General features: G+C 38.0%; 1 protein-coding gene across 18 annotated transcripts in view; it reads left to right on the top strand.

Moving 5' to 3' along the window:
• Positions 1–18,791, top strand: part of LOC116044431 (inositol polyphosphate-4-phosphatase type I A-like) — a 48,507-nt gene that overhangs the window by 18,931 nt on the left and 10,785 nt on the right. For 7 of the 18 annotated variants that reach the window (XR_004896589.1, XM_031291575.2, XM_031291576.2 and 4 more), the window contains 21 exons: positions 817–933; positions 3,186–3,265; positions 3,785–3,896; positions 4,457–4,547; positions 6,150–6,297; positions 6,571–6,701; positions 7,258–7,362; positions 7,463–7,571; positions 7,920–7,937; positions 8,713–8,899; positions 9,383–9,598; positions 10,397–10,538; positions 11,049–11,195; positions 11,883–11,915; positions 12,970–13,142; positions 14,147–14,270; positions 14,490–14,557; positions 15,457–15,656; positions 15,778–15,875; positions 16,748–16,860; positions 16,985–17,139. Coding sequence is in view for 17 of the 18 variants with exons in the window: in XM_031291575.2 (XP_031147435.1) it covers positions 817–933; positions 3,186–3,265; positions 3,785–3,896; positions 4,457–4,547; positions 6,150–6,297; positions 6,571–6,701; positions 7,258–7,362; positions 7,463–7,571; positions 7,920–7,937; positions 8,713–8,899; positions 9,383–9,598; positions 10,397–10,538; positions 11,049–11,195; positions 11,883–11,915; positions 12,970–13,142; positions 14,147–14,270; positions 14,490–14,557; positions 15,457–15,656; positions 15,778–15,875; positions 16,748–16,860; positions 16,985–17,139 (2,567 nt within the window). In the remaining variant the exon portion in view is untranslated. The remainder of the gene's footprint in view (positions 1–816; positions 934–3,185; positions 3,266–3,784; positions 3,897–4,456; positions 4,548–6,149; positions 6,298–6,570; positions 6,702–7,257; positions 7,363–7,462; positions 7,572–7,919; positions 7,938–8,712; positions 8,900–9,382; positions 9,599–10,396; positions 10,539–11,048; positions 11,196–11,882; positions 11,916–12,969; positions 13,143–14,146; positions 14,271–14,489; positions 14,558–15,456; positions 15,657–15,777; positions 15,876–16,747; positions 16,861–16,984; positions 17,140–18,791) is intronic. The other 11 variants (XM_031291581.2, XM_031291577.2, XM_031291582.2 and 8 more) reach the window with 9 other exon arrangements.

Consider the following 18,791-nt stretch of genomic DNA (forward strand, 5'->3'; position numbering starts at 1 on the left):
GATGTCACAACACATACCTCCGACCACCTGACATCGCTCTCCTAGCTTCTAAGTTCCAAAACCATAAAAGAGGTCAAGTGCAGTTTGGGGTTAGCTGCTCGCTTCAAATCACAAAAAAAAAAAAATGTTTGCAGGGAGAGCAGAGACAACACTGGGACAAAGGATTATGCATTGTCTATTTTACTGTGTCTTTAGGTTTTATTGTTATGCATTATATTAATCCTTTCAAAAAGCATCATAATAAATATCACAATCTTGCGATGACAATAATTTCACAATAACAAAAATTCTAATAATATAATTTTGAAAACGTATATGGTGCTTTTAACATGTAATTCAAAATGACTGTAGATAGGGCTGCAACTCAGGATTATTTTCATTATTGATTAATTAGCCAATGATTTTCTCAATTAACTGAATAATTCTGAAAAAAATGCTAAATTTGTTTACAATTCCCTAAAGCTTAATGTATTGTTCCACAATGCTTGTTTAGTCCGACCAACAGAACAAAACCAAAATAACTGCAGTTAACTGTCACATTAGACAAAGAAATGCAAAATCCTTGAAGGTGGAACGAGGCTATGTTTGGCACAAAAACATCCTTCAAAAAGCAAAAAGAAATATATATATATATATATATATATATATATATATATATATATATATATATATATATATATATATATATATATATATATATATATATATTAAAACATCAAATGAAAATGTTGTTTTGATTTGGAAATTACATTTAAATGAAACTGACCATGTCCTGAAGTAATGCTGATGTCCCAGTGTCCCTGGCTGTGTCCACAGGGCACCAGTAACCCCATCTTCCTCAGCAGCATCGCCTTCTTCCAGGAGTCCAACATCAACCAGCAGACGCAGGTCAAGCTGGCCGTCTACGACGTCAAGGACCGCTCACAGGGAACGGTAGGACGCAGAGACATTGGTGGTAGCTCCTCATTCAGATGGCTTTTCTAGTTTAGTTTAGTTAGTTTAGTTTAGTTTATTATTTCAGGACAATGCACATTTGATGAACATATACAGAAGTACACGTAAAAAGTGCCAGATTATAGCCCAAAGGCTAATTTCCATCTGTAGTCCATTACAATAAAAAGAACAATAAATACACAGCAGCAACATTTGCTATATCAAACTAGGTAAAGCAGGACAAAAGAGAAGAAAAACAGGATAACACATTAATAGATGTTAAAACAGGAAGAAAACTAAACAATTCATTAGTAAATGTTAAAATGGAGACACGATTCACCAATACGCTCTACTGGGCTGATACGGTACAGCATGCAGTCAGAGGTGATTGCACGTTTGATTAGCTCTGAGTCAGACCTTTACCTGGCTCTTAAAGGTGGCCAGAGTGGGACATTCCCTTATAGTTCGGGGTAGTGTGTTCCATAATACACTAACTTTAATAGATAGTGCATTATGGCTAAAAGAGGTTTTTTTAAAAGGAACCTCACAGTCCTTGTTTACAACAGCTCTAGTAATCCGAGTCTGTCTGTATTTAATAAACTCTTGAAGTGGTGGTGGCCCCAAGCCATGTAGTACTTTATAACTTAAGCATATTGAGGAAAATTTACAGAAATTATCAAAACTTAATAAGTTGTATTTTTCTAAGATCTTGCAATGATGATAAGAATAAGGTTTTTTATCTAGAGTTTTGAGTGCCTTTTTATACAAAAGCTTAATTGGTTTTAGGATAGTAGAACCCGTCATAGACCAGCTGGTGATGCAATAGTTCATGTGTGAAAATATCATCGAGTGAAGGAACATCAGAGCAGCTGCATCTGACAGAGATCCTCTAATTTGCTTAAAATTAAAAAGATTGAATTTAATTCTTTTGGATATCATTTTAACATGATTTTTAAAAGAGAGTTTGGAGTCTATAATCACCCCCAAATATTTAAACTCATTAACAACTTCCAACTCCTCTGTGCCTAAAAACACCCCCGATTGAGATGGTGTAATAGTATAAAGTTGCTTCGACAAATATAAACAAACAGTCTTTTTTGCATTTAAAATAAGACAAGATCTATTGAGCCATGTTTGTATATGTGTAAGAGCTGTTGAAAGGACGCGTGCTGCCTCCTCAGGATTTTTTGCTTTTGTAAAAATTACAGCATCGTCGGCGTAAAGCTGGACATCAACATGTAAACAGTATTTAGGTAAATCATTAATATATAATGAAAATAAAATGGGCCCCAGTATGGACCCTTGAGGGACTCCTACTGGACAACCCATATAAGCAGAACTAACCCCGCCCACCACAGTACATTGCTCTCTATGAGACAGGTACGAATGAAACCAATTAATAGCTTGAACCGAAAAATCTAAATGGGACAATTTAGATAGCAGGACGTTGTGATTGACGGTATCAAAAGCCCTTTTTAAATCTAGGAATACGGCACCAACACATCCATTTTTATCTAAGTAACATTTGATTTTTTCCATAAACATAGCCAATGCAGTCTCGGTTGAATGTCGCGGCCGAAATCCAAACTGCATAGGATGTAAAGGTGTTTGGCTATTGCTAAGGAATTCAATAATTTGTTTAGTAACCCATTTTTCAATGACTTTAGAAATTATAGGTAGAATGCTAATTGGTCTGTAATTATTTATGTCAGATTTATCCCCAGCTTTGAATACTGGGGTAACTGAGGCCAATTTCCACGCCTTAGGGACAACTGAATTTTTGATAGACAAATTAACCAAATGCATGATTGGATGTGCTAACGCCTCCTTATTTGATTTTATAAAGCTAGTATCGAGCCCATAAATATCCTTGGCTTTGGAATTGTTCAGAGTCATAATGATATCAATAACTTCTAGTTCTCTGATTTCTCGAATGTAAAATTTAGACTGCACATTTTCAGAAAGAATAGGAACGTGTTGATCAGAACCCTCAGAAGATACAAATTGTTTCACTAAATCTTCTACTGATTTAATGATCACTTCTTTCTATTTAATGTTTTACAATTACGTTCTGAGTGAAGGTGCTTCAGTTTGGGGTTTTGTTAGATAAAACAGATTCCAGTTTCTGTAACACAGTTTCTTACTCTGTAAGACAAACATTGTCTGTTCTCTGGAGTTCTCACCAGTTAAGAAGAGATAAGGAAATAGCTGAATATGAACACATCAATAATATTGGCTTTCTGTCTCTTTAGATGTATATGTTGGGCTCTGCACTTTTTCCTGTTAAGGAGTTGTTGCAAGAGAGGAGCCACAGATTACGACTCGAACTGAGGTAACACTTGCACACTTATCTAGCTTCTTCCTGCTGTATTTACATGTATTATGTATGTGATGTAATTTGTCTTTTAGCTGTTAGGAAAGGTTGGCAATGTTGATTCTGTTCCTTTGTCAGTTATAAACAGTTTTTTTCTTTGATACTTTTTCATCTCAATAACAGGTAAAAGATGGTTTAAATTTGTGTTGCACAAAATGAAGTCCATTAAACTGTCAACCACAGGTGCTACAGAGCTAAAGAATGTTCAACATACTGTACATATACAGCAATACAGGAAATATATTTAAATATACAGGAAGTGGTTAATATGACAATCTGTCTGCTTTCCTTCCTTTTCTTTAAATCTGTTTGCTGTGAAGGGAAACAGCTTGGGTTGAAAGACCTATGTAATGTAAGATTTCTGGCAAATTTTAAGTATTGAACAAATGTAAGGTTTTGGTACTTTTTTTTTTGGCATTATATAAACTAAACAATGCAAATGCTAAACACAAAAAGTAAATGTGTTTGAATGGACAGATCAGCAGAGAACGAGCGGGTGGGGAACATCAGCATAGCTGCGTGGCAGATGGAGGAGAGAGCCGATCAGAGGATGTCGGTCAGCCGCCTGCCAGACAGCATCAATGGGCGGGTAAGAGGCACGGCCCTGTGGGAGCTTTTGGTTTGAAATGTCATTTCTGTATTCAGTCAAACTCCCTGCATGCAGAGGATTTGGTGTATCCATACTTTCCATATTGTTAATAAAAGAATCAAGAAACGTTTACTTCTACTTCATATTTATTTATAACAGATTTGGATTCATTAATGACTACTGGCTTTATATGCATTGCTTTAATGGGACAGTGTAAACAGATGATATGTTATTTTTGGTCAAAGTGAGTCAGAATTCCGGCCATCATCTCTTAACTGAGGTGTACAGTAAATTGTGACTCTGAGGCTTCCTGTTTGTCTGTGTACTGCTTAATAATTCAATCAAACGTCACTGAACCTACTTTATGTCATTACAATCATGTCACACAGCCTCACACTGTAGTACAATGAGTTCTCTTAGTGGATTTGGTTTGTGTAGGAGCACTGCAAGTGTGGTTAGAGTGTGGTGTAGGTGAGCGTAGGCCTGAAAGAGAAGCGTGCTAAGGCAGATGGAGGTGGTTGTTGACTTGCTGTAACACCAGTACATGTGTTGTCCTGCAGACGATGCTGCCTGTCGACCAGAGCCTCACCGAGTCGATGGGAGTCCGAATCAAGTACGCCTCGCTATGCAAAGACACCCTGCTGCGCTCAGGTACTTTTTCAGATACATCCCACCTTCCCGTACAGGGTTTCCCCCAGTGTATTGCAAGCCCGGTGGCCCACCACGTTTCATAAACTACAGTTACAGAGGTCGGCTTGGTTAGAAAGTTAAGCCTAGTCATATTTTCAAATCTCCAGTTAGCTTTTAGCACTGACTTAGTGTAGAGCCCTATGGAGTTTGTCTTATAGCTTTTCTAAATTCTTAATTTCGCGATTCCGTCCATTATTTGGTATCACTGAAACTGTTGGGCTCTACATTAATGCTGCCGTCAGTCTGTGACTGGCCCCAGCCGGGCCTTCGTCGAAAAAAGACATTTGCCACCGGGCCTAACAACTTTTCTGGGGGAAACCCTGCTGCCTGTGTGTTCTTTGTGACTATTTAAATATGGACTTAGTTATCGGCACCTAAAAATGACCAAGTGGATAGAATTTGGTGAATTGAGTTAGGTGAGGTGCCTGTAAAACTTTTGGACTTCTGGAACAACCTTGTTCTGCAAAAAAAGACTTGTTTCCACAACAATCAAGTGCTATTTCCTCTGGAAATTCAGCTTGGAAAATAAACCTTAATGGAGCTTGCCTTTTTATTGTTTCCCCTGCTGGTTTATTCCATGTAATTTAAAATAATGTTTAGGTCTAAAGACTTTCATCGGGTATATGAATAAGCATCACAGCAGTTCCATTTATATACGTACAGAAAATTGAACTTGCACACTAAGGAAATAAGATAATTCCAAATAAAAAGTATCTGGAAAAAACATACATAAGATGTTTGATTCAATAAGATCTACATAATAATCCAAAAATTGTCCAACATTTAAAGAATTAGGATAAGACTACATAAAGTTGAAGAGGACCTAAAATCGTCATCATTAATGAAGGCGTTCATTTTTAGGATTCGGGTAATAACACCACACTTTTTCAAATTAGGAACCAAAAATTGATTTGGATAATATTACAGGTATGCCAAAGTATATTTTCTTCCCATCCTCTTCCGCCTGCATGGCTCAATTTTTACCAGTACATCAGACCATGAATCTTATTACCCAGCAGAAATATATGGATTGGCACCAGTGAGTGGGACGGATCTGTTTACCTCAGGGATAGATTGCTGATCCAAAAATAACAGAAATGTGAAAAGTTTGAGAGGGTATAATAACATTTGTGTGGTGTATCTATTATTTCAGTTTATTTTTGTTTTTACCTCATTTTGTTCTATTTGTTTTACTACTTACCTTACACACTTGTCCTTTTTGATTTTGTCAAGTTTTCATCTCGATTTATTGTTGTTGGTTTCTCTTCCTTGTTCTTTTTGTGTAATAATTGTATCACTATTTATAGTAAAGTCTGGTTAAATAGCTATAACTAACTATACTGGTTACCTAAGGTATCAGTTCAGTTTTCACTGGTTACGTTTACTGCATGTCATACTCCTAAAGCTAAACAAAAAGGCTTTATTGTGAACAGCTCAATCAGTTAAACAAAAAAATATAATTTTAAACTAAAGTTAATACAAACCTATATCAGCAGAACTAGAAAACGATCAGATAAACTAACCCAATCTAATCCAGGCTAATTAAATGTCCTGTGTCTTCAGTGTTTGGAGGCACCATGTCTAGAATGTACCGCTTCCCCACGACTGATGGGAACCACCTACGGGTGCTGGAGCAAATGGCTGAGAGCATCCTCTCATTAAACATCCCCAGACAGTTTGTCAAACTGCTGCTGGAGGAGGACACAGCCAGGTACAAACCAACACACATGTACATGTCTAACATTTCACTTAAGGCTTGTGTTGCAATGTTGTTACACAAGATAAAAAAGCAGCAAAAATCCTCAAAATTGAGAAGCTCAAACCAGAGAATATTAGGCATTTTTGCTTGAAAAATGAAAACAGTATTATCAAATGCATGCTCAGACAAGTGTACCAATGTTGCAATAACACCATGTGAGGTTTATGCACACATTTACACTCCTCTGTAACACCTAACTGCCATCTTTCCTTAACAACTCTCCAGGGTGTGTGAGCTGGAGGAGCTGGGAGAGTTGTCCCCTTGCTGGGAGAATCTGCGGCGACAGATTGTCTCTCAGTACCAGACCATAATACTTGCATACCAGGAAACACTGTCTGACCTCAATGACTACAGAGGTTAGAGATTTCTCACTGGCCTCTTTTTGTCTCATAAAACAGTAAAATCATTATATAGGGCTGGGCCATAATTTAATATGATAATTTATCGTCTTTCAATGGAATCATATCATGATGAAATCATATATCGTGACATACAATTACGTTCTAATTGATAATAACAAGCACGTACTAACTAAATTTTCTCTAAATTTAAATCTATAGTAAAACATTTCGAGGGAATATTTAAAGAATTGCAGATTTGTTTTGACATCACACTATTTTTCTGCATGCATGTAAACATTCAGTATATAGCTGAAAAAAAATATGACCACATTATTGATGATTATTTATCTGAAATGTCATTGTAAAAATATTTTGTGAAAGCACCAATTGTCAACCCTACAATATCGTCGCAATATTGACATCGATGTGGTCAAGAATATTGTGTTATCTGATTTTCTCCATATCGCCCAGCTCTACCATTATATAAGTTTTAAAACAATTTTCCTGTTCTGTTTGTCACGTGCAATTATTTTCCCTCCTCTTTGTTCTATCCCTACCCTGTCCTCGGCAGGTCCATCGTTTAAAGCCAGTAACCTGAAGGCAGAGAGGAAGCTCGAGTTCATGCCAACCAACCTACACGTTCAGAGGATGAGGGTGCACGATGAGCTGGGCTTCGGTGAGACATAAGGACTGCCATAAGAACATGGACAAACAGATACTTACACACATAGACACTCATCTTTTTCTATTTACACAAATGATTTCCTCCTCTCCAGAACACACGTATGATGTGATAACAATAGGAGCTCCGGCCGCTCACTGCCAAGGTTTTAAAAACAGCGGTTTGAGGAAACTCATCCAGAAATTTGAGGAGGCAAAGAAACAGTAAGTTCAGAGGGGACATTCTTGAAAAACTGTCCAAAATTGACCATTGAATAGAAAAAGAAATTGCATTTGCATGTTTCCCTTCCTAAATCACAGTGATATCTGCTCTTTTTGTTGCTTTATTCATTATTTTACTTATTTTGTTTCAAATTGGAGAACCTTTGATCCATATGAAATTATTTTGTGTGAAAGAATAATTTATTGTATTTTATTTATTTATATATTTGGCTGCCCTGTAGTCATTTTTACAACAAAAAATGCATTGTTTCTTCAACTATTGCATTAATTCTTCCGATCAGTTCTATGGCTTCCCTTTTAATTTTGTTTTTGTTACTTTTTATTGATCAGCGTATATGAGGAGGAATGGTGAGTTGTTGCACTGCTTTGCTTGTTTTCATTTCTTTGTAAGCTGTTTGCCTCCCACTGCCTTGTACCACCACAAAAAATACTTTCCCTCGTCTTTGAGTTGTACAAAAGCGTTTAATGATTTCCGAGCATTGTGGATGAACTGGTGAGTAGGTTAAGGGGTAATGAATGTGATCTGCAAACACTTGGAACATTGTTAGACGTCACATTGCTTATGTTAACAGCAACAAATAATGACACATGATGCATTTGGTATTAACAGTGTTGTGTAACTAAAATTTACTGTATGTTGAACACACGAGCACACGTATGTGTTAAACTCCGATATTGTATATCACAGTACACAAGTTTGTTGAAATACCACTCACTTTTTAAATGAAGTCATGGATGGCTAGTAAAAACCCATATTTATAAAAGATTTGGAAAACATGTAAATCAGACATTAAAGCACCGATAAGAACGTCTAAAATTCTCATAAAGATCCATGTAAATTTCTAAAGTGAACGGTATCTCCCCCAGTCCTATTTATTGAAGTCAGTTTATGTTGTCTTGTGTTTACCTGTAGCATTTTTACAGCTACTGATTAGGACTGTTAAGAACAGGCATGTGCATGCAAATGCTATGTTATTAACAAAATGTTTTTTGTAAGAGTTTAAAAAAGGCAGTTATTCCTTAGATGTAGGCTCTAAGACTCAACAATCAACTTTTTTACATTTTGAGGGTATAGAGTATCATCAGACACGCTGCTAAAAGCATCAGTCTTTGCTTTCTGTAGCAGCGCCCTCTCTAGCTCGCAGTCCATCGTCTACATACCCCAGGACATCGTCCGCGCCAAAGAGATTATCGCCCACATCAACACGCTGAAGACTCAGGTCAGCTACTACGCAGAGAGGCTTTCCCGAGCTGCCAAGGATCGATCTGCCAGTGGACTGGAGAGGACACTTGCTATTCTGGCTGATAAGGTATGTTAATTTAACGCCATATATCATTCATAAGCACTTAAAGCTTTAGTGCATAACTTTTTTATATCGATGAACGTCTGTTACATTCAAGTCGTTGCCAAATGAGTTGATACAAAGCTAATTAAGACTATCAGCTCCACACAACTCTCTCTGGATTTCTCAGTATGACTATGTTCAGAAAATGGTGTCGTCCGGCGACTTTCGTGCGCAGAAAATCAAGCGAAGATAATTAACTCTTCTGAAGAGTCCATCATGTTTTTTTTAGTCCTCCGTGTCCTCCTTGGCTACTAGTGACTGCGTGGAGGAGGGAAGTGCGCGTGCGCAATTACGGAAGGCTCGTATCATGTGGACGCGCCGTCAGTTTCTTTGTCATTACTTAGAATTCCTCATGGGGTAGACAGAAACTATGCACTATAACTTTAAGCTTTAATGCTGTTTTGCACTGCTGATATGTATACTGATACCTTGTCCTCTCCCTCTCAGACTCGTCAGTTGGTGACGGTATGCGACTGTAAGCTGCTGGCTACAGCTATTCAGGCCCTAAACGCAGCACGGCCCGAGTACATCGCATCCAAAGCGTCTCCCTCCGCTGACTCGGAACAAGTAGTCCTGCGTAACGACCAGGACACGCTGCTTGCCAAATGGAGTGGTAGCAACAGCCGATCCTCGCTGCACGTAGACTGGCATGAAGAGGAGTGGGTGAGTTCATTAGTTAGGAATCACCAAAACTAACAAAAACAGTTTTATATTGATTACAGATTTTGTCATGTGATGTCATTTACTAAAGTTGTGTCGCATTTGGACGTGAACGGCTTAGTTTTTATATTAAGACTCTTAGCTGCACTACAATACTGAAAATGTTGGGAAGAGGATTTAAATAATTTTACAGATTCCCCACTAAAAGGTTTATTATAAACAAATTGATCTCAATATTTATTGTATTGGGAATATATTGGCTATTAGCAGGATGTAGTATGACGTCTCTTTAACTGCTTGTTACACTTTTAGTCATCCCGTCATTAAGCGAGTCACTTAATTTGTCCATGCAGAATATGATGCACACATTTCTTTTTGTTTTCATCAAATATTCATGCATCGGGTTAAAAAAATAAAACCTGATGTTGTTCTAAATTAATATGTTAAACTACTCATCTAATCAAATTTTATACTTGTTTTCCTGTTTTTTATATATTAAACACTGTAAACATGGCTGTAAATATTACAGAATTAGTCCAAACCATCAATGTTTTGCTTCTGTATCCCCAGGCAGCCAGACACAGTAGTTATGTAATGGAGTCCGAGCTCTACATTTGCTTGCATTACATAAAACCTTTGTTAAGGAAAATTGTGGTGTGCTCCCTGATTTGCATACTGATGTGATTCATCACATCTCCTCTTCCCTCTAGCTCAATTATTTTACCGACTGTAATTTCTCTATTAGTCCTTTAGCCTTTCTTACATAGCTCTGAAAAATGCCTTGTGTCCATCCCTTCTCAGGAGAAGGTTTGGGTGAATGTGGATAAATCTCTGGAGTGCATCATCCAGCGTGTTGACAAGCTGCTTCAGAAGGAGAGGAGGCCCAGCGTCAGCAGTCAGGACAGTACACAGACTGACCTGCAGGGCGGCGCCAGTAGGAAAGGTAACACACACAAAATAGACTTTACTTATTTCTTTCTATTCTTATCTATTTTAAGGGTATAAAGTTGCCAAAAAAATGCATGTTTAGGTATGGATTTCATTTGACAATCTTTTGTTCAGAGGTGAAATCTCTTTTTTTTGGGAAGCCTTTGGTTTAACCTGTCATTAATGTGACGAAACATGTTTTTATTTTTTTCTGGATGACAAGGCATCATTTTTGGCTGAAACAAAGTTTGTATGTAGACCGAGATTTTCTGTGAAGTCACTAAAGTAGGTATTATTTGCAGTTTTTTTTTTTTGCTTGCTTTTATTTGTTCTAATTATTTTGTTTTGTTAACATTAAAAGTAAATAAAGTAAGTGACTAAAAAGGGGGACAAATTAACTACATTACAATACATGCAACTTTTAAAATCAGTAACTAATAAACAAATAAATTGCAGTAAATAAACAAATATAGTTGATTGACATTAACGAGTATAAATTAACACCGCTGTGTATGGCTGTGAAAAGACGAGGAAAAGGAAGGGAAAAGACGAGCTTTCTGGATCAACCCAGGAAGTATACCATCATTACCTTCATCATCATCACCTCCACGATCATCATCACCACCACCATCCTCTTCCTCTCTGCCTGCCCTCTACTCTGCACAAGAATTCTGTAGGTTCATTTCCTTCCCTATGTTTGTTTTGCTTTTTCTGTCAACCCTTCTGTTTTTAGGTCACTTTTCTATAGTTTAAGATACTCGAGTTACGGCTTCTGACAATATTCTTTACTTAAAAGAAAGCGGGTATTTTTTTAAATTACTTATCCTTACCTATTGTGAGGAAAAACTGTCTAGTGTGGAATATTTTGTTTTTGTGTGCAATCTTTGTTGTCTTTTTGCTCTGTCCACAATGTTGCAGCATTTCTGTAGTTATAAGCAGAAAATTAGAAACATCTTTGTTTGACTCTCCATCTTCGCTGGTGTAAGTGCTGCTTCATGTCTGAGCATAGCAAGCCCTTCGGCCAGGGATTGTATTTGAGATTTTGTGCTTACTCTACATGTTGTACTGGACCAGGTTCACAAGTCTATCCAAACTTTTACTTCAAAATGTGCATACACCTGGTACTTTAGAAAGGTGGCAGTGTGGTGAGGAATAATATGAGAAAAACGTCCAACAGGCCAGCACTATGCACCTTTTATTTCAATCAGTAGAGCAAAACAAGCTTTATAATATAAGCTGAATTGTTTTTGGATAGATCATTGACCCTGTTTTGTAGTGTTTTCTATGTGTGTCTCTGCTGCCCTGTGTGGCTTACGGCGCCCGCTAATCATGCATGTTGCACCTCCAACCCCTCTTCCAGATGGAAGCCCTAGTGCTGAGGAGACGTATCCAGGTAAGAGCTCCTATCCCAACCATGCTTCTCTGCATCTTTCCCCAACTGTCCCGGACTCTGGTTCAACACTAACTATTTGATTATCATGTTAGATTAGGGCAGAGTATATGCCAGTCAGTTTATTTCAACCTGCCCATTGAATTGATCTTTGTACATACAGGTATTTAACTACTAATGCTTAAAATTCTTTGTTTGATTTTTGTATATGCCACCACTTTATTTTATGCAAAATTCTTTATTAAAGAGCAACTTAACACCCTGTTTTAGCTTCAACACGGTCCATTCACATATTCAAATAAGGCATTCAAGCCCACAACACCCTTGAGATGTATGTATACAACAGTTTGATGAATTCTGGATGACGGCCAAAGACAATGTGTTATACCTGCATTTTTATGTCTTAATAGAGAGAGGATATTGCCCAAACTGGAGTAAATATGGCAGTGCATCATATGTAGGGTGTGTAGTGTACAAAACAACACCATTTTTGGGGTCAAGAGGAAAAAAACTACATGATTTTCTGTGGGGAAAGGCAAAGAACTTGAGTACTGGACTATATAGTATAATAAAGTGTCTGATGTAATAAAGGTACTACTTGCCTTTTTTGCTTTTGGTTCTGCTGTGATTAAGAGAGACTTAAGAGGTTTCATTTCTTCTTTCTTAAAACGGCTTGTTAGAAGTTGTAGCGTGTTGTATTCAGGGGAAATGTCCAGTTGGGAAATGTAGGGCATCTTCAGGATTAAATCCAGATTTTTTTTTTCCTGCAAGTACCTTGTAAAGAAATATACACAACTTTGAAATGTACCGGAGCTTTACACAGTGGAGTATGGTCTCTATCAGCGCTCCTGCTTTTTCTGTTGCTTCTCTGTTCTGTTTTCTGTTTCTGTCTGGACAACAAAACGATGCACTAGCATTATTCATACTAAATACCACTTTAACTCAGCTAACACTAAAGTTAGATTGCATTGTGGGGATGAGTGTGTTGGTGTTTAGTCTAACCTCTGTAATGTATTTATCTGTCTACACTTTCTATGTATGCATGTGTGTTTCCCAGGCGAGTGGAGCGAAGCGTTGTACCCTCTCCTCACTACACTCACAGAGTGCGTTGCCATGATGAGTGACAAGGCCAAAAAGTCCATGGTCTTCCTGCTGATGCAGGACAGCGCCCCGACCATAGCCATGGACCTGTCGCTGCAGTACCGGCGTGATGTGGTCTTCTGCCAGACGGTATGCAAAAACACACACAGTGACATGATATGTACTCAGACATGCACACACATTTACATCGTAGAATGACTCGCAGCGAGGGAATCCATAAAGAGTTCATAAATCTGTACTGGATGCAAACGCCCAGGTCTTGGTTTATGTGACTTTTGAACACTTGTGTAAAAAGAGAGAGCAAGGAATGAATGAAAATAATCGTAAATTGTAGTCCCAATCAAAATGGCGTTACATTGTTCTAAGTTTTGAATTTCAGTTCATGGGAGTAAAATGATGTATCAGCTACATCTTCTTTAATGTACATTCATTAATAATGTGCAATACCACACTGAATAAGAAGCAGCTGTGCATTTTATTCCTAAATGCCGAATAAACATTAACAGACAATTCTGATTCTCATTCTTGCCAGTTATATAAAACGGGATTTCCGTCACACATGGATGCACAGAAACCAACAACATGCATCCACTTACATAACCTCTCAGAAGCAGCCAAGCTTTACTGTGTCTAAATATAAAACCATATGTTGATTAGAATTACAGAAAGTGAGCAAGTGCACGCCATCATATTGAATGAATTCATCTTACTAATAGAAGCAGTTTAGATTACAAAACGACAAAGGGTATATATTTGACAGATCATTTACAGAACATCGTTGAAGGAGGGTAACATCTTATTTCCAATTAGTCCTAATTTGTTTGACTTACATACTCTAGAAAATCAGTAAATGATCTGCCAGTACAGTGAAGGATAGAGACAGAGCGCATCCTCGTCAATTAGCAAACAACAGAATAATGTGGTGACCTAAATGCTTTCTGTCTCTATAAAAACAGTGGTACTTTACAGTGCTTGATACAAGATTGGCTTAATCATTGTGTCCCATTTATGGATGAATCAGCTGTAATACGTAGATGCTGTAACACAAACAGGCTAAAAACAGCTAAAGATGATTAAATGCACACCCCCCCCCCCCTGTTGTTAATATGTCTGTGTGTGTGTGTGTGTTGCAGCTCACTGCTCTCATCTGCGGCTTTATTATCAAACTGAGGAACTGTCTCCGTGACAACGGATTCCTCCGACAGCTCTACACCATCGGCCTGCTGGCTCAGTTTGAGTCTCTGCTCAGCACCTACGGTACAAACACACACACACACACACACACACACACACACACACACACACACACACACACACACACACACACGCACACACAGACCCATTTCTTTCACTATTAAGCCCCCAACAGTTCCAGATGAATCTGATTATCACTGTTAACACGTGGTTAACCGTGTGTGTGTGTGTGTGTGTGTGTCTGTGTCTGTGTGTGTCTGTGTGTGTGTGTGTCTGTGTCAGGAGAGGAGTTGGCCATGTTGGAGGACATGAGTGTCGGCATCATGGATCTTCGCAATGTCACCTTTAAGGTAGAAAGATGTTTATTAATCCCCATGAGGACACCGCAGCTGCAGATAGTAAAAAGCTGCTTATAATTATGGTTTTACTTCACTCTTCCTCTGTGATTTTTATTGCCGTTTTTTAGTTTCTTGTCATTTTTGATTCTGCATTGTTTCATTCTGAAATTTATTAGCTTTGGTCCTTTTGTTACCTCTGTGTTTTACGTCTTTATTGAGACTGAACATGCAGCATAACCCTAACCCAACGACTAATCAGTTAGAAAATTTGGTTTGCAAATATTTTGATAATTGATTAATTCTTCTTTTATTAATTTTTCAAGTGACAAACATTCACTTGTTCCAGCTTATCAGCTGTGAATATTTGATGCTTTTCTTTGCCATGTATGATAGTAAACTAAATATCTTTTCATTTTTGAAACTGCTGTATGTGTAGCAGAAATCTTAAAAACCTAAAAATGAAATCATTATTAAATTTAGGGCTGTATGATATGAGGAAAATATCTTATAACATTCTTGAATATCGCGATAACGAAATTACTCGTGATTATTAAAGAGATATTAAAATGTACTCAGTTCTGCATTTCTGCTGCTTTCAGTATTCTGCTAAAATACAACAAACTCCTCGTTGAATTTCAAACTAAAGGAAATCATTTCCAACATTCTTTTATTGAACATTGAATTCGATATAAAAGGCACCGCTAAAAAAAGAATGACGTTTTAAAATGTGGTTTTCTGGTGATATTTATTTTCAACCAACACAAGAAATCTCTGAGTGTCTTTCGCGATATGTCTTAGCCTTTCGCTGTGTTCATTGCGGCAGTTGATATTGCGATGACGATAAAAAAATTATATATTGTGCAGCCCTGATTACATTTCTACGCCTGCATGTTCATACACTTTACTTTAAGGTGACCCAGGCCACGGGCAGCTCGGCCCCCGACATGTTGCCGATCATCACCGGGAACCGGGACGGCTTCAACGTCCGCATCCCGCTGCCGGGAACCATGTTTGACGCGTTACCCCGGGAGATCCAGAGCGGCATGCTGCTGAGGGTCCAGCCAGTGCACTTCAACGTCGGCATCAACGAGCAGCAGACACTGGCTGAGAAGTGAGGTTTTGTGATGTCAATTACACAACAGTTTTAGCAAGATGTTGAGCATGACAGATGAAGTTAGGCTGCTCTACAATTTTATGTAAGAAAAAAAAATGTGTTTCTTTGTGTTGTTCAGGTTTGGAGACACATCCCTGCAGGAGATCATTAACTTGGAGAGTCTCTCGAGGCTGAATTCATACTACGAACAGTTCAAAGAAGTCCTGCCTGAAGACTGTAAGTACTAAAGTCTACTAGAGTTTAGCAATAACAACGACATGGCAGGGAACTACCATTTTCTTCAGTTAGTGCTGTGGCAAAATGTTAGCTTTTCAGAATAAAACTTAAAGTGGGATATCCTCAATGGTAGAAGTGATTTTACTTAAGTACTATTTAAGGGTACTTGAGTAGTTCCATTTCATGCTACTTTTTACATCAGTCACATGGGGCAATTTTACTTTTAATGCTTCAAGTACATTTAGCTGATCATACTTCTGTACTTTTACATAAAAGAGATTATAAATTCAGGATTATTACTTCTAATGGAGTATTACAACATTGTGGTACTTAAAGGATCTGAATACTTCTTCCACCACTTTCTATTCAAATAATGTGAATGTGTGTATGAATGTGTATATGGGTATGCATGTGTATATGTGCCTGTAAGTAGGTATGTATGCACGTATGTGTAAGTATACATATATAAATAGGTGAAGAATTAAATTGTTTGTAACTAAAGTAGAAAAAGGGGGTAGGAGCAGAAAAGTTTTTTTTTAACTTCTTCCTACTCCTTTTTGAACATGGGAACTCTTATTTGAATCATTTACAATTATTTTGAAAGATATGTTTGCTGAGTATTTTGTTTTTGTTGGTTTTCTTGCTTGTACTGAAATGTACATGTTCTTATTTATCGTTTATTTTTAACATATTCAAAATAAACTTAATCAAACATATTTAAGAGCAAACAGCCATCTGTATTAGTACTTCTTAGCGGTCTTAATTCCTGTCTTTCTTCCTCTGATTGTCAATGCTCTTTTGTTCTTCTCATCTCATCATCAAACTATGTCTCCTCTTTTTTTTCCCCTCACCTGCATTTCTCATCTCCCCAGGTCTCCCGAGGTCTCGTTCTCAGACTTGTCTCCCTGAGCTGCTGAGGTTTCTGGGGCAGAACGTCCACGCAAGGAAAAACAAGAACGTGGACATCCTCTGGCAGGCAGCCGAGGTGAAGTTTCTGCTTTGTTGTACATCCAATACTAGAAACCCACAATACCATAGTATTTTAAGAAAATAGCAACTATCCCTATTTGTTCCCAATGGCTTAAACATTTCTTCCCTCTCTGTCTCAGATCTGCCGCCGGCTGAACGGGGTTCGTTTCACCAGCTGCAAAAGCGCCAAAGACCGGACGGCCATGTCGGTGACCCTAGAGCAGTGCCTGATCCTGCAGCACGAGCACGGCATGGCGCCGCAGGTCTTCACGCAGGCCCTCGACTGTATGCGCAGGTAGGACGCCCTCACCGTGCCTGAATGGAAAAAAAAACACAAAATGAAAACCATACCTGGGCAAAAAAAACTAAAGTAGGAACTTAGAGATCCAGATTCCTTTTTATTTCTTGCCTGCCAGGGTTCCTCTACGGGTCTAAAGAAATCTGGATATTCATATTTTTTATTTGGCTACTCTGAAAAAAAACACCATGCAAAATGCAGTATTTTACTGTAAACATTATAGTTTTTTTATGTTCTGCATGTATCAGCTGAACACGGATCCAAATCTTTAAAAGCAGGGAAACAAATGTATAAGAATGTTTTGCCCATGTGCGGTTTGAAAACCACTGCCTGCTTCCTGTGTGAAACAAATTGATCAAGAGTTTCCAGGTCATCTCAAAGGGGATCCTTGAATATTTAGAAATTCACTTGCTTGCTTACTTCACCAGACCCTTGTCAAAAAAGTTCAAATGTAGGTAATAACTAGGGCTGTCAAAATAACGCGTTAATTTCGATTAATTAATCTGAGAAAAAATAACGCGTAAAAAAAAATAACAGATTAATCCATTCCATATTGACGCTTGACTGAGCCGTTCTAGCCTCCATTGTATCGTCTGTTTCAGAGCATCAGAGAGAAGTGCAGACATATCAGTGGCACCAGATTTCGGTAGCCAGGGTTGGCAGGAAGAAGATTTTTACAAGTAAATGTTCCAGTTAATGATCCAGGCAGCACATTCTCGTCTCCCTCCTTCATTTTACAGTCCACAAACACCGCTGCATGTGACGCTAGTTAACACTATACTCGACAGCAGCTAACGTTAGCCTACCGCTAGCTAGTAGCTGGATTTAACACGGTTAAAATGCTGACAGCTAACGCTAAACGGTGTAAAGTTTGACTGTGTTTTACTGTAGAGGATTCAACACCAGGGTGTAACAATCTGTAGCTGCTGTCGGAGAAACAACACAGACGGTGCGTTCAATGAAACCGGTAAACTACAGCGTCGTGGTGCATTTGAAGTTATTGTAAATGTCCTTTTCCCATCTGGTTGTTGTTTTTATCGTTCAACAGCAATTGACTAGTGAAATAAGTTATTGTTATTGTTATACATTATTATTAAATCATTTAATTTTGACCATATGGCCTTAGCAATAAACAAGCCGTTCTTTAATGTCACCAACTGTTTAGTAGCCTTTTTTTTCTTTTCTTTTTTTACTTCCTTTAAAGTTTCGGTTCAGGCACCGTTAATTATGTATGCGATTCATTTCGATTAATTGATCACAGAGTCTGTAATTAATTAGATTACATTTTTTAATCGATTGACAGCCCTAGTAATAACCATTGTTGACCTTTTTTGACCAGGGTCTAGAGGAGAGAGGTACCTCACTGGTATTAAATTTTGGTCTGTTTGTTCGTCTTCTTGTCCTGTTTTGTCTTTACATCCATCTACACAACATTTGTCTTGTCTTGTGTTGTCTGTCCTTTCTGTAAAGCTGTTTCACAGTCTGAGTTGCTAACAAGCTGGCGGAGTATTTTTCTTTTATTTGTATGATCGGAGCACTTGCCCTTCCATCGTCGTCGCCTTGTCTTTTCCTTCATCCCTCCTTTTTTCCTTTCCTTCATTCATTGTCAAATTAGGTGGTCTATAGAAAGGTTTGGTTTTCTTCTACAC

This window comes from Sander lucioperca, chromosome 24 (genome assembly GCF_008315115.2).
Source record: "Sander lucioperca isolate FBNREF2018 chromosome 24, SLUC_FBN_1.2, whole genome shotgun sequence".
Lineage (NCBI taxonomy): Eukaryota > Metazoa > Chordata > Actinopteri > Perciformes > Percidae > Sander > Sander lucioperca.